Raw genomic sequence first — 16,308 nt, 5'->3', positions numbered from 1 at the left:
ACACCACATGGCACCGGGGTGCAGCTACCCACATCTCCCACAGCACCCCGAAGGAGACGAACGTCACGCTTGCTAGAGTTGCCGAGCCAGATATGAAAGGGATGGCCAAGATCCTTGGAAGTTGACGGCAAATGGTATATGTACATTATACCTCAAAAGAGCTGATTTCAAAATTTAAAAACGTCTGATGGAGCAAAAGCCAGTCTCTTCTTCTTTAACCTGAGGGGGTAAGAAAAAACAAATGATTCTCTTGCTCTGATTTAGGTGGTGAGCCACCCATCTGGAGTTCTAGAACTTCACATGAAAAAGCGAAACTTTAAAATGGCGCCGGGGCAATACGTCTTGATACAGTGCCCGTCCATATCGTGGCTGGAATGGCACCCCTTCACCCTCACGTCGGCCCCTCAGGAGAACTTCTTCAGTGTGCACATCCGGGTAGCAGGAGACTGGACGGAAGCTCTGTGTAAGGCCTTTGGGGCAGGAGGACAGGCCCGGAAGGAGTCCTGGAGCTTGCCAAGGTCAGAGCCCGTTTCTTTTTTACACACGAGTTAGAATTGTAGAACAAATAAGGCATTTTAGTGCATCGACGTGCTTACCAAACCCAGCAATATCTTTATTCTAGAAGGGCAAGTTTTAACCCATTTTTTAACTTTGGGAACCTATATAAAAAGTATAATTTAGTAGATTTCCAGTAGAGGCAAGTACATTTCTTTAAAAAAAAAAAAAAAAAAAAAAAAAAACGTTCAACAAAGGCAGGCAGCGATCCAGGAAAAAGGAGCATTTTGCTTCCTCAGCTCCAAAACCACCCTTGGCTAATTATATGCAGCCTGTGATGAGTAAGAAAGCCCTGTGAACTTTTCTGCTCTTACCGTCGGAGGTCTTTAAATTATATTTGCCATTTTGGTCTTCACAAGGAGGACACTTCACGGTCAGAATGAATCCGGTGGGCCCCATCCACTGGAGAAGGTGCTAAACAATTACAGATGGAAGTTCATAGAAGGACAAAGTGATCTGAGAGTCAAGAAAGGTAGTTGTGCCCCTTCATTCAGTCAGTCCTGCGTGTGTGTATACAACAAGTGTCAATTAACCTCCACCGTGTGTCAGAAATACGGAGATGCCCAGGCGCTGCCTCCATTTTCTAGGACCCCGGGGGGGCCGATGGAATCAATATCAACCTGCACGCAGAGGAGCGCCTTGTGCTGCAAGGGTGATGCACAGGGGGGCGGGGTCTGAAAAGGGTAAAGAACACCAGTAGCACGTGGACTCATTTCCTAGGGTTGTGGTAACAAAGGAACACAAACCGGGTGGCCTGAAACAACAGAAACGTATTCTCTCCCAGTTCTCGGGACTCTGGGGCTGAATCTAAGTGACAGCAGGGCCAAGCTCCGTCTGAAACCCTTCGGGAAGAATCTTCCCTTGCCTCCTCCCGGCCTCTGGGGGTTTGCCAGCAATGCACGGTATTCCTTGGCTCGCAGCCTCCGGCAGTTCAGCCTCTGCCTTTGTCGTCACACGGTGTGCTTCCCTCCGTGACTGTGTCTCCGTGGCCTCTTCTTATAAATCCTGGTCATATCGGATGAAGGGCCCACCCTCCCCCTGTATGACCTCATCTTAACTTGATTAATTACATCTGCAACAACCCTGTTTCCAAATAAGGTCACGTTCTAAGGCACCGAGGTTAGAACTTCAACATATCAGCTGGGAGACACAATTCAACCCACAATGACAGCCTATTCAGACAGGCCTGGGCACCAGACCGAAGTCCCACCGTAAATTACCAGGCCTTGGCCTCCGTTAGCAAACAATGGCTTAAAGTCGATTCCCACTCTTACAGCAAGATTACCCAATAAGCAGGCAAAACCCACGTTCAAGGCCCCCGAAAAACACGGACACACACAAAAAATGTGGAGAAAAACGGTTGGAAGAATTTGACATTTCAAAAAACGCATCAAAAGATTCCCTCTTCTCAGGGCGCCTGGGTAGTTCAGTAGGTCAAGTGTCTGACTTCAGCCCAGGCCGTCATCTCATGGCTTGTGAGTTCGAGCCCGGCGTCGGGCTCTGTGCCGACAGCTCGGAGCCTGAAGCGTGCTTCGGATTCTGTGTCTCCCCCTCTCTCTGCCCCTCCCCTGCTCTCTCTCTCTCTGTCTCAAAAATAAATAAACATTAAAGAAATTTTTAAAATTAAAAAAAAGAAAAAAAAAGAGAAAGAGAGATTCCTGCCTCCGCCATCCTTGAATGGTGTCAGGAACTACCAAGCAGTAGCCACCGACGTAAGAAACTAGGTGGCGAATGCTGTCAGGACGCACTTAGGATTGGACTTTTGGAGGGCAGGGCATTGTCTGTCCCTGCCTATATGTCCGGTGCCTGGCACAGTGTCTGATATGTATTGGGTACATAGTAAATATGTAATGAAGAAATTAACGAATACCCGGACCCCATAGGGATGCTTCAGCTCATTTATTTTAACAAATATTTACAGGTGGCAAACTAGGCACTCGAATAAACTTAAGGCTCAGGACCTATTTAGCCAATCGTCCCTCTTCCCCCCTCCCCATGAGACACTGAACTGTAACCGTGTAGCACTGGGCTTGGTCACGTTCACTAGGTAGGAAGAGTCACATGCCTTCATTTCAAAGCCTGGAACTGAAGAATGGTGTGATAACAAACCAAGTACGGTAAAACCTCGGTCTGCGAGCACAATTCGTTCCGGGACATGCTTATAATCCAAAGCACGGGTATATCAAAGCGAATTTCCCCATAAGAAATGATGGAAACCCAACCCAATTATTTGGATTCCACAACCCAAAAATATTCATGTAAAAATGATTCCGATACTGTAATAAATACGAAATAACAAAGAAAACACACAATATTAAAACAAATAATAAACAGATTAACCTGTACGTACCTTTGAAAACCTCCGTGGCTGGTGTGAGGGAGACAAGAGAAAGGAGGGTGGTTGTGTAGGACGACTTTCACTATCACTAACAGAATCACTGCTATCTGTTGGCTCAATGGGATCTTTTTCTTTTCACGCAACTTTCACAAAGAACCTATCCAATGACCTACAATGAAGCAAAGCGTTCCTAAGCTTACTCAGGCATGGAAAAGCAAAGGACTGTCCATAGGGACTCCGAAGTGACAAAAAATACCCCAGTGCCGGTTGTGGGCACTGTCCAATGTTCTGAAACATCAAGGATTTCTGCCAAACACCACAGCCTGAGACCGAGCACCTGAGCATGGGAGACGATCACCCAAAATCGTTGTGAAGAGAGAGAGAGAGACAAGACCTATTAGCTCAGTTGTGATCATGTGATCATGTGACATGTGATCATGTGACATGCAGCATCACATACTGCTCATACTGCAAGGACATCACTAGTTTATCAAACTAGAAATGTTTGTGTGTCTTGTGGAACACTCACCCAACGAGTTACTCGCCATCCAAGGCTTGACTGTATAAGCATCATCTCTGGAGACAAATCAGCTGACAGTACCTAACTACTACTCCATTTAAGACCTTCTCTTTTTTAATCATGGAAAGGAAGCAATGTAGCGGAATTCTAAGATTCAGAATGCAGTGCAAAGGCCTAAAATCGGGAGTAAAACTGGACACACAGAACGTCCCTGCCCTCCTTGTGGTGTTGCCCAGATCAGTGCTTTCATCCTGTCTCTAGCCTGGTCTCTGCTGTCAGTGTATACAGTTGCCCGGTCTATCAACCAACCTTCCCTTTCGCCCACCAGCTGGCATTTCAGCCAATACCCCAACAAGAACTCAGTCATGTTTCTCAGTAGTCAATATGCCTTCTATCTGTGGAGTGCATCGTCAGCTCAAGGCCCAACATGATATGTCCTCTCCCCCCCACCCGCCAGGTCTCCCTGGGCTTCTCTGCCCCACCTCCTGCCTCCCCGCCCACCCCCCACCACCACCACCTTGCACTCAGCCGTTCTTCCAGGCTTCCTTCTTGTTTTTCTCTTCTAATCACCTTTACCACTTCTATACCTCCATCTGGAGCACTCTTCCCCAGATCTCTGCTTGGTTGCTCCCTTACTTCCCCCAGGCATTTGTTCAAATGTCTCCTAGTGAGGTGTTTCCTTCCTGCCCCATCTGAGACAATGACCCCCAACGGAAGCTCAACAACCACTTTGTCCCGTGCCCTGCTTCATTCTTCCACATGGTACTTATCAACCACCTGACACACGAAATATCTGCTCGTTTATCTGTTTACCAGGTATCTTCCCATGCTAGAATGGAAGTTCCATAAGAAAAGGGACATTATCCATTTGGCTCACTTTGTTGCGTTCAGTGCCTAGAATAGGCCCTAACTCTTAGTTGGTACTCAGTGAATATTTATTGAAGGACTGAAAACGAGTTGTTGGAAACAGTGCAGTTTCCCTTCATTTGTTAAACTCACTGATCTCTGCCTCTATACACGTGTAGGCATATTTGTCTAACTCTTCAATATATGAAGAATCAGAATTTTACTGGATTTCCTCGTTCGATTTTATCTATTAACGTTATTTTGTCTTTGAATTGAATCAAACACATGGGAGGGAGAAGTATAATTTTTCACTGCTTTGGACCCAGAAAGGATTTTTTTAAGTTTGTTTATGTATTTATTTTGAGAGAGAGGGAGAAAGAGAGACTGAGAATGAAAGTGGGGTACTGAAAGAGAGAGAGAGGTAAAGAGAGAGGATCCCAAGCAGCCTCTGCACTGTCAGCATGGAGCCCACTTGGGGCCAGAACCCATGAACTGTGAGATCATGACCTGATCATTACATTTTTTAAATTTTTTTTAATGTTTATTTATTTTTGAGAGAGAGGGAGAGACAGAGCATGAGTGGGGGAGAAGCAGAGAGAGAGGGAGACACAGAATCCGAAGCAGGCTCCAGGCTCCGAGCTGTCAGCACAGAGCCCAACGCGGGGCTCGAACTCACGGACCGCGAGATCATGACCTGAGCTGAAGTCGGCCGCTTAACCGACTGAGCCACCCAGGCATCCCCAGAAAGGATTTAAACCAGCCCGAGGAATCTGTGAGGCCCAGGCAAGAAGCAAACCTAGACAGAGAGCTGGGAAACTTCTTTATTCTGTGCCCAGGAAAAGGGAAGAGAATGGGAGCTATTTTAAAGCACTTTGCCTTCTGAGGTAAAACGGAGGAATTTCTCAGAGTTGATGCTAGAGATTTCAGTGACTAACCTGCTTCCTAGAGCCAAGGATTTCAGTTCTGACAGCCTGGGTTCAAAGCCCAGTTTTGCATGTGCTCTTAGAGAGTACATGTCACTGTGTGCCTCAGTTTCCCCATCTGTAAAATAAAGATGATAATCGTAGTACCTAAGAGTTTGTTTAGGTTTAAAGGTGACAGTCCTTTAAAAGCCCTTAACATGACGCATAGTAAAAAAAAAAAAAAAAAAAAAAAAAAAAAAAAAAGGCTGGCTATTATTATTAGCAAACCATGAAAGGTCACCGACTGCAGATATGTCCATGACAGCAATGACCACAAGGAGAACGTGTCTATGAGCAAAGGCCATGGGTTCAGAGAGTCGAGGGTGGAGGTCGATGAGGCAGGTGGGTGTGCGGCGGACCAGAGCAGCAAGGAACCGCACGGTGTGGATGCCAGAAAGGGTCATCGTTTTCCAAGCGGCATCCTTAAACTCTGGATCCACATCGAAGAGGAAGTAGCTGGGTGAACTGGATGAACAAGAACTTGGGCAAAGAGAGTCGATTCAGGATTGCGAGAGGTCTCCAGAAATGGAGACGTTTTGGTCCAGAAAAGAACAATCAGGGCGTCACGATAGCTACCATCAACCATTGAAAGACCTGAGACAAGAAAGGGAAGAGAGCTGGTGCGCGTTTCTCGGGAGTGTGGTCAGAAGACAGAGGTTGGTGAGACGTGTGAAAAACTGTCTATTGCTTTGAACTGCCCCCCCTGCCCCCCGCAAGTTAACAGCAGAATGCGATCAGCTGTCGGGGTGGTGGAAGGCAGGATGACTATATTATCTATATTATCAGGGCAGTTGGACTAAATATTTTCTCCTGCCTCTTCCAGCTTAGATGCACAATTCTGATTATGAGGAAATTTAGCTATTGTGTATTTCTGTGGATTGTGTGACACAATTCTTCTTTGGGTTTAATTGTTATCTTTTCAAATCAGTGTCAGAGAGGTCCCAAATACAACTAATTATAAAAACAATTAACGGTAAGACATTTTAATCCTTGGACAGTTTCATTTTTTCTCTCTCAATTCCCCTTATCTAATTATTTATAAAATAATCTACAGTGGGCTGAGATACTAACCCTTTCTGGTTAATGACCTTTTATTTTTATTCTTCCATTTCCATAAATCAATATGTAATAAAGCCTTATTAATTAAGATTAACTTGAAGAGAGTTAATTTGAATTATTAGGAGGTCTGGCATATGGAATATTTAAAAATAAAACCCAATTGAACTTTCATGAACACAAAGTAAGCCCAAATGGGCCAACCTCGGGTGCCTTCTACAGACACCCCTTAGGGAATGGTTATGAATAACTTAGAAGCCTTTTAATTAGCATATCTCTGTTCATATGTAAATGTGTGCTTTTGGAATAGTTGAGGTTATTTAATACATTCTGCTGACTGAAATATTTTAAACATTCCCTTTACAATTTATTCAACAAATTGTTACTGAACAGCTCCGTGCCACAGAGCATGCCAGGCGTTGGGACGCAGTGGTGAGCAAGGACAGACCCGGCCCCTCCCTCCGGAGAACTTGTTGTCTCGTGATCAAGAGAGACACAAATCAAATCACGCGCACACACCCCAAAAACTGTAAAACTACAACCGTGATGCGGACTACAGAGGAGGGGTACATGGGGCTATAAAGTATATAAGAGGGGATTTAGCCTTAGTGCAAAGGATCCACGAAGCTCCCCCAGGGAAATGATGATTGAGAGAAGACCTAATGAAAGGGTAACTATGAACCAAGACAGGGAGAGGGGAGGAATCGGGACCGAGGATTCCTAGCGATTACTTGGATTATCACATGCAAAGGCCCTGTGGCAGAAGGGGGGTACTGTGTATTTTGGGGAAGGAAAGAAAAGCCAGTGTGGAGAACTGGTGTTGAGAAATGGAGTCGAATCCGGGGGCCAGTCTCTTCCGGACCATGTTAAAGACAATCGTATTTATTCAATAAATATGCTTCATCCTTACCAAGAAGAACTTGCTAAGCAAAGACAAAACGTCAGTGTCGTTCCCGGCCTGATCATCACAGATTTTGAGCTCACGTAATCTGAAACAACAAGTTTTAGAAGTTCCACATACCTGACAAATGATCTCAAAATTATACTTATTCCAAATGAATGGCTTCTATTAGATGAAAATGATATGAACGCACTAAGATGTGGGACTGAATAAGTAAAAACAGAGAAGAAGCATGTTAGCAAAAGGACACATAAGCCTTCTAAACCACCTTCTGCTTTATTCCTTTGATGGTGGAAGAAAGGAGAGGAGGGAAGGGGAGGGAAGCGGGGGCGGGGGGGGAGAGGAGAGGCGAGGCGAGGCGAGGAGAAGAGATGGCCTCTTCTACCAGGGCCAAAACAAGCTTCTAGAAATTGTAAGAAGAGCTGGCCACGTGGAAGAGGAGTGGGCTCAAGCCAGAAAAGTCAGGCTTTGTCCTACCATGAATGCACCTGGACCGGCCTTTCTGGTCATCCCCCCGTGAGTCCAGGCCCCCAGTTCCTCATGTTAAGTCTAGGCTCTCCAGACAGGGCATTCTCAAGCTCAGAGCCAACCCCCCTGCACCCAGTTACAAACATCCTGCAAAGAGCCGTGCTTGAGGGTGGCTCTGTTTTCAAGAGCGTTGCGTCTGAACGTCACCAAGGCCACATTCTGTGATTGCAGGCTGGCGGTGGACGGGCCGTTTGGAACCGCACTGACGGACGTGTTTCACTACCCAGTGAGCGTGTGCGTTGCTGCAGGAATAGGGGTGACTCCCTTCGCCTCTCTCCTGAAATCCATATGGTACAGATGTGAGTCGCACACCCAGCTGAAGCTGAGCAAGGTATGGAAAAAATCATTAGTTCACACTTAACGTGGATTAAGAGGTTCCACATCCTTCTATCTATCATCTGCCAATTCCTGGGGAGGATTTTAATTAACTATGAGGGATAAATTCAAGGATCCTTAACTATACTTATGTTCTTAAAAATCTCCATTCGGTATTACATTTATGAGAAGGGTTATGTCTAATCTTGTTAAAGATGACAAGACATAAATTTTATTGCTTCGTTGCCATTACAGGACATGTAATTGCTCATGTCAGTAAAATATGGACAGGCTGCAAATGGCTTTGTGACTGGGCGACAGTTAGTGATATTAACAGGAGGCCTTTCCCTTAGTCTCTTTGGCCTGATACTACCGTTGCAGGATGCAATTCAACATCTTCCTTTCGTGCACTCGTAGCCTTAACAAGAATGCCACGGTTGGAACTCACTGGCCTGCTTACTTGATATCGCCAAGCTCAGAATCTCTTTTGTCATGTCTGATGTGTTCTCTGACTAGACACCTCCATGGTTACCTTCCTTCCTTTGTCCTGCCCAGAGACTGTCCTTACTTTAACCCTCCGAGGCCCAGCCGTAGACACCAGAACAGCAGGAGAAAGGGAGCCATGTTGACGCCGAGGGGTGTTAATTCAGGAGGACTCGGGATATTAAGCGAGCCCGGTTCCGGTCCTGATTCTGTCACTTCTTGGGTTCACACTTTGGCTACACTTTCCCACCTGTCAAAGGAACTCACTTAATTCGATTAGCATGTCTGTCTAACATAGTTGGATATGAACATTAGTCTTATGATATGGCCCACAAAAGAGAACTGTGTGATCATAAGAACTTAAAGTCCTACAAATCTCATTCTAGGAGATTCACATCATTTCTTGCCCTATTAAATAAGTTCTATAGAAAAGAACCTCATTCGGTTTTGTTTCACCCACCTTTGTCAAGCTTAGTTAGCCATGGAAACCTTCTCCACCTAGCACTTATTGAGCAAGAGCATTCTTCAAAGCACTGGGGCAGTATGAGACTAGAAGAGCTCTAAAGTTGGGGCTTTCCCAACTAAGAAATAAGAATAAAATTAGCTATCATTTCGTGAGTTTCCAATGACAGGTGCTTGACATACACTTTCTCATTTGATGGTTATAACCTTCCCAACAACTTTATAAAGTAGATAATACCAAGCTTGTTTTCCAGATAAGGAAGCTGAAGGTTAGAGAAACCAAAGTGTGTTCCCTAAAAATACATGGGTAGTAAAAGGCAGAATCAGGATTCAGATTAGATCCATCTGGCTCTTTCCATGACATAACCAACATATGGTAGATATGACTGCCACCATTGTGTTTGACCGCCACCATTGTTATATAGGCAGACTGTGGGACTCCTGGCCAGAGAATCCGCCCCAGCCTCACTCCACCCTCACTAAATGCATCACCTTGAGTGACTCAAGTCACCTCTCTGACTGGGTTTCCTGATCTGCGAAATGGAGAAATAAGGGCCCATATCCAACGGGGAGTTTTAATACCAAAGAAGACAAAGAAATAATGTAATGTGCGAATAATGTGACGTACATGTGTACAGAATGATATAAAAGTTCATTATCACTGCCAAGGATGTGGCTCGATTACCATTTCTACTACTAATAGCTTAGACCCATCAAGCCTTGACTACCTGGCAGATGGGAAGTTAGGCATTTTACACATACTATCTCGCATCATCTTTTTAAGGAACTTATCATTTTTATTCCCATTTACAGATGAGAAAAGTCGAAGCTGATCACAAAGCTAATAGGAACGATAGCTTGTATTATCAAATTGTCATCATTGCCCTTTCAGATAAGTGACATCCTCAGTTTAGTCCTGAGGAACCCAAAGCACAGAGAGCTGGGAAATAGTAGGAGAGTCCGAATCCAGACTCTTCTTTTGCTAAAGCCCATCGCCTCTCCTCTCTGCCATAGTAAGTTCCAACAAAGTGTCTTAGTCTGTTGGGGCTCCTATCCCACGATACCAACAGAAACGTATTTCTCACAGTTCCGGCTGCTGGGAAGTTCAAGGTCAATGGACTGGCTGCCGCGGTGTCTGATGAGAGCCTGCTTTCTCGTTTACAGATGGCGGTCTTCTAGCCTATAGCTTCCTTGGCAGAAGGGGGTGAGGGAGCTTTTTGTAGTCCTTTCTTCCTTTTTCATCAGCGAGAGTCCGATTTGTTGTCTCGCCATTCGTGACTCAGGAAAAAAATAGACGCAGAAGTCTAGAAGTCTGGAGTCTTTTTCATAAGGGCACTGGTCTCACTGCTGAGGGTTCCTCCTGGATAAACACATCACCTCCAAAATACCCAACTTCCCAATATTATCGCTTTCGGGGATTAGGTTTCAAAATATGAATTTGGGGGGGATGCAGACAGTCAGTCTATGGTACAAAACCAGTAAAACAGCTACTGTTCTATTTATCTGGGCCTCCCAACAATGCTTTGTTATGGTTTATGAGGATTTCTCAATCCCCTAAGCTTTCTCTTTCCTCTTGCTGTCTCCCAAGTAAAACTCACTCATACAGGCAGCTTCTTCCTTCATGGTTTTCCCAACACTAAAGGTCATGTTATATTTCACATGAAGATGGTGATGGTGGGCCTGACTTTCGTTGACTGATTCGCTCAGTGAATAACTAACTATTCAGCACCTACTACGTGCCAGGCCCTTGGATACAGACGTGACATGCCTCTCACTTTCCTCACACCAGACTAAGGGCACCCCACCCTTCTCTCAGCATTCATTAGCCTTATGCTTTTATGTCATGTTCACAAAGGATCTCATTTCCCCTAACTGATTCTGAGCTCCTTGAGTGCGGCTTCTTTGGATATGCATGATGAGATACACAAACACACACACACACACACACACACACACGCTATAATTTTTTAATAAATCACCTAGTGAATAAATGTCTCCATGCCAAAACGAATGAACAAATGGCTTCTATGCCATTTTTGATAAAATCCTAGTTTACGAAGATTAAGTCATGGTTATTTAACCAAAAAAGCTATCTGTTCAGTAATGTTATAATTCAAATAATATGTTTCAATTATTTTACTACAAAAGGAAAAATTTTTGTAAGAACCCACAAAATCCTGACACCACCTCCTCCTTCACTATTTCATTGTTATTTCTGGGCTCTGTGTTTGGGGTTTCTCAAGGCTGTTTCAGCGGGAGGGTTAAGCAGTTACCACAAAGCTATAAAACAGGGACATTGAGGGGCGCCTGGGTGGCGTAGTCGGTTAAGCGTCCGACTTCAGCCAGGTCACGATCTCGCAGTCCGTGAGTTCAAGCCCCGCGTCGGGCTCTGGGCTGATGGCTCAGAGCCTGGAGCCTGTTTCCAATTCTGTGTCTCCCTCTCTCTCTGCCCCTCCCCCGTTCATGCTCTGTTTCTCTCTGTCCCAAAAATAAATAAACGTTGAAAAAAAAATTTTTTTTAATTAAAAAAAAAACAGGGACATTGATCTCCATCCAAAAAAAAAAAACCCAAAAAAAAACAAAACAAACAAACAAAAAAAAAAACAGAAGCCAAAGGATTGGAAATAAAAAAAAGATGTTTTTATAACTTACAGAAACTGGGGGCAATATTGGGGCAATAGTCCACCAAAAATAAAGGTCAGAATAATGGTATACGGCAGAAGAAAGCTAAAAGCATAGAATCACAAAATAACTTGAGAGGTCTTAACTTCCCAGCTTTGCATATGACCATGAAAGGTCAGAGTCTGTACTTAGACTGGGAAATGAGGAAATGATTTGTCTGAAGTCCCCCAGCTGGTTAACCGCTGAATCAGGGTCGGACCGTGTGTTTCCAACTTCCACATCAAGGCTCTTTTATGCAAGAAGTGAGATTTCATGCTATTGAAAGTTTAGGCTGCAAATGATGCTTAAGATTCACCTTGTTAGAGTCTACACGTAGCAGAAGAAGTTTAAAGAAGTTTTTCTGTTTTAAAGCCACTCCGTGCTTGTTTGAGTACAACTATCATTAGGCTTATGTAACTAATATTTGTCAGGGCCGCCTACATGTTTTTGAAATATAAATACCCTTTCCATGAAACTGTCAGCATCTATATAATTTTTAAGTGCAGGGGAGCACAGCAGTACATATTTATCTAACAAGCGTCCTCACAAGTATAGATCTGGACTAGAGTTTTCAGATTGTTCTCTTCTGTAGTAAGGAAAGGGGAAAATGCAGCCTAGGGGTTCTGAGCTGGAATTTTAAGCCTAGATGGCTAACTGCAATGAGATGTGATTTCCTTCTCCCTGTATAAAAGACCGGTTGGCATAAAGGCATGCATTTTTACATACAAGCCTGACGTTGCAAGCCTACGATACTAACAAAACCGAAAGTTTTGTTGGTTGTTAACCATTGCGAACTGTTAGCTCTTCACCCTTCTCCTCTGCCACGTTATTCTAGAACACTTCTAAGTTAAATGCAGGAGAATGGCCAATAGGACGCCTGCTGCTTCTTTAGGATCGTGTGTAGCGTTTTCTATTTGAAGCCGGGGTTTTAAATTTTCTTTCTAACTATCTTTTATTTTTAAAGATGGTGGGGAGGAGGGGGAGAAGTGGTTGGGAGGAAATTTCCCAAGAAGGCGAAGTAACAGCAAGTTAGAATGATGGCTTGCCAGGGGGGAAGGAAATGGGGAAAGGCTGTAATATGTGAAAAGAGGTGTTTTCAACACAGGAGTAGGAGTCAAACTTCACTTGGTGGAAGGCAGATGCACACAGGACACATCTTCGGGATGAGGGGAGGAGGTGTGGGTGGTTGAGGAGTCCCTGATACAACTTGAAGGAAGCTGAGTGCTGGGCGTGTAAATACCCCCTGGCAATGAATGTCCTCCAACGCCTGCCTAACGGGATGATTAATTCCACATCGCACTCGATTTGTGAAGAGAGCTCTTGGAAAAAATTAGGACAGTTTGCTTGTGCAAACTGTCAAAATGATGAATGAAATAGGTGTGTACAAATGGGGAAGGGGGGATTGCGGGCATCAATATATTGGCTTATACATTTTAGTTCCCCTAATGTCACGGCCGTGTAGACAGGGCTGAGAGGACGGCCAACTGGAAGATTTGGTTCATTTTCTTAACTGCATATGTAATCTTCAGACTATAATAAGATAGATTACCAAAAAACTGAGATAATCTCATTTCTTCATAAATTGTCTTCCTTCATCGCCTCAATAATACATAACCATGATAATGGGTATTTATAGTGTGTCCCATGCAAGATGGCCTTGGGTTCTTAACCTAATATAATAAACAGATAATTCAAATAAAAAGACAGCATGGGCCAGTGGGAACAAGGCAAGGCGGCCAAGAAAGGCAAAAATCCATACTCTACTTAAATATATTAATAAAACAAAGGAGGGCCTGCTCTCTTTTCTAATGAATGAAAAATGCACTTAATTTAATCTGTTTAGTTTGAGAAATTATTTGCTTTCCCTTTTCCTCACACTGGAGCTCTGGCCACCCCTGGAATTGATCACCTCTGCTCACCACTCACAGTGCTGTAATAAATTGAACTGGGACACACGAGGCCACGTTTACCTCTCCAGAAAACACCTGTGCCCCCCCCCCCATCGTTCCCTAGACAGCCTCAAAAGACTTCAGTCCCCTATCGGGACTCAACCTTGCCCTGTGGGATAGTGACTAGTATTAATAGTTTTGATATTGTGGTTTATTAACCACACAAGCCATACGAGAGTATAATGTCCTTGTAAAATATTCAAATAAAAGAGTCAAAAATCTCCCTCCATTGGCCTTCCTCCCCAAAGTAACCACCACCACCACTTTGTTCTCTAAGGGGCTCACCATTAAACATGGGGGTGTGTCTCATTCCCTTGCTTCTCCACGCATCTGCGCACGCACACCCACCCATGTGCATATCACTGTGTTATTTTATTCGTACGTAAACAGAGATGTGGGTAGAGAGAGACAGAGAGATGTGCACTTTGTTTTATTGTTTTTTCCCTTTATATAACATGGCTCAGCGTGCCTTCAGCATCAATACCTAGTGATTGACTATCATTTTTTTTCCAATATCTGAAGTTTATTGTCAAATTGGTTTCCATACAACACCCAGTGCTCATCCCAAAAGGTGCCCTCCTCAATACCCATCACCCACCCTCCCCGCCCTCCCACCCCCCATCAACCCTCAGTTTGTTCTCAGTTTTTAAGAGTCTCTTATGCTTTGGCTCTCTTCCACTCTAACCTCTTTTGTTTTTTTTCTTCCCCTCCCCCATGGGTTTCTGTTAAGTTTCTCAAGATCCACATAAGAGTGAAACCATATGGTATCTGTCTTTCTCTGTATGGCTTATTTCACTTAGCATCACACTCTCCAGTTCCATCCACGTTGCTACAAAGGGCCATATTTCATTCTTTCTCTTTGCCACGTAGTACTCCATTGTGTATATAAACCACAATTTCTTTATCCATTCATCAGTTGATGAACATTTAGGCTCTTTCCATAATTTGGCTATTGTTGAGAGTGCTGCTATAAACATTGGGGTACAAGTGCCCCTATGCATCAGTACTCCTGTATCCCTTGGATAAATTCCTAGCAGTGCTATTGCTGGGTCATAGGGTAGGTCTATTTTTAATTTTTTGAGGAACCTCCACACTGTTTTCCAGAATGGCTGCACCAATTTGCATTCCCACTAACAGTGCAAGAGGGTTCCCTTTTCTCCACATCCTCGCCAGCATCTATAGTCTCCTGATTTGTTCATTTTGGGGACTCTGACTGGCGTGAGGTGATATCTGAGTGTGGTTTTGATTTGTATTTCCCTGATGAGGAGCGACGTTGAGCATCTTTTCATGTGCCTGTTGGCTATCCAGATGTCTTCTTTAGAGAAGTGTCTATTCATGTTTTCTGCCCATTTCTTCACTGGGTTATTTGATTTTCGGGTGTGGAGTTTGGTGAGCTCTTTATAGATTTTGGATACTAGCCTTTTTTCCGATATTTGACTATCATTTTATTTAGTGCCTTCAGAGCATCCCAAAGTATGGTTAGCTCACAATTTATATAATGATCTTATTATTAATGAACATTTTGGCTGTCCAACAAGACATATGAACTATAACGAGAACAAATGGAGGCACAAACAAGGAGAGTCCTCACTCACGGGGCAAAGCAGTAGCATAGCCATGAGATAATTAACGTTAAAGATCTTTTAAAGAAAAAGTCTTGGGGGCGCCTGGGTGGCTCAGTCGGTTAAGCTTCCGACTTCAGCTCAGGTCACGATCTCACGGTCTGTGAGTTCGAGCCCCGCGTCGGGCTCTGGGCTGATGATGGCCCAGAGCCTGGAGCCTGCTTCCGATTCTGTGTCTCCCTCTCTCTCTGACCCTCCCCCGTTCATGCTCTGTCTCTCTCTGTCTCAAAAATAAATAAATGTTAAAAAAAATTTTTTTTTAAAAAGAAAAATTTTTGGAGACTAAAAATGGTTGACAAAGACTGGCCTCCGTCTTATAATGGTTAATCAGAAAAATTATTCTGTAATTGTATTTCCTTCAAACGGAACATGGAAGCCACATTAAGGAAGTTTCTCAATAAGAACAAATATTGCTTCAAAATTTGTTTGCAATTATATTCATCCAGAGGACCTTCATGACAACAACAACAACAAAATAAAAGCCGGGACAATAATAGCTACCACTTTTTGAAGATAACTAACATTTATTTATGTTTTCTAATCAGCCACAGTCTTTATCTTTTTGGAGAGAAAAACTCTCTTTTTGGAAAATGGTACTGATTCCCTCAGTGACAAGTCTCTATCACCCTAGTTGTTTAGAGTTTCTGACGGTCCTGTATTTTGTTTTTGTTTTTTTTATTTTTTTAATGTTTATTTATTTTTGATTCAGAGAGAGACAGAGCATGAATGGGGAAGGAGCAGAGAGAGAGGGAGACACAGAATGTGAAGCAGGCTCCAGGCTCTGAGCTGTCAGCACAGAGCCCGACACAGGGCTTGAACTCACGGACCGTGAGATCATGACCTGAGCTGAAGTCTGACGCTCAACCGACGGAGCCACCCAGGCGCCCCGACGGTCCTGTATTTTGTACTGCATGGGTATCTGAGCATATAGTTCAGGCTGCTATAACAGAAATACCATAGACTGGGTGGCTTAAACAGCAGATGTTTATTTTTTTCACAGTTCTTGAGGCTGGAAGTCCGAGATCAGGAAGCCCACATGATTGGGGTCTGAGGAGGCCTCTTGGCTTACAGATGGCCACCTTCTGGCTGTGTCCTCACATGACAGAGACA

The 16,308-nt window shown here is 44.0% G+C and overlaps 1 protein-coding gene across 1 annotated transcript in view; it reads left to right on the top strand.

Moving 5' to 3' along the window:
• The window catches only part of NOX3 (NADPH oxidase 3), a 64,228-nt gene that overhangs the window by 25,967 nt on the left and 21,953 nt on the right, over positions 1-16,308 (top strand). Inside the window, exons 9-10 of the mRNA XM_023254521.2 lie at positions 265-518; positions 7,878-8,037. Coding sequence (XP_023110289.2) covers positions 265-518; positions 7,878-8,037 — 414 coding nt within the window. The remainder of the gene's footprint in view (positions 1-264; positions 519-7,877; positions 8,038-16,308) is intronic.

Source organism: Felis catus, chromosome B2 (genome assembly GCF_018350175.1).
Source record: "Felis catus isolate Fca126 chromosome B2, F.catus_Fca126_mat1.0, whole genome shotgun sequence".
In the NCBI taxonomy this organism is placed as follows: domain Eukaryota; kingdom Metazoa; phylum Chordata; class Mammalia; order Carnivora; family Felidae; genus Felis; species Felis catus.
This window is presented reverse-complemented; position numbering and strand designations above follow the sequence as displayed.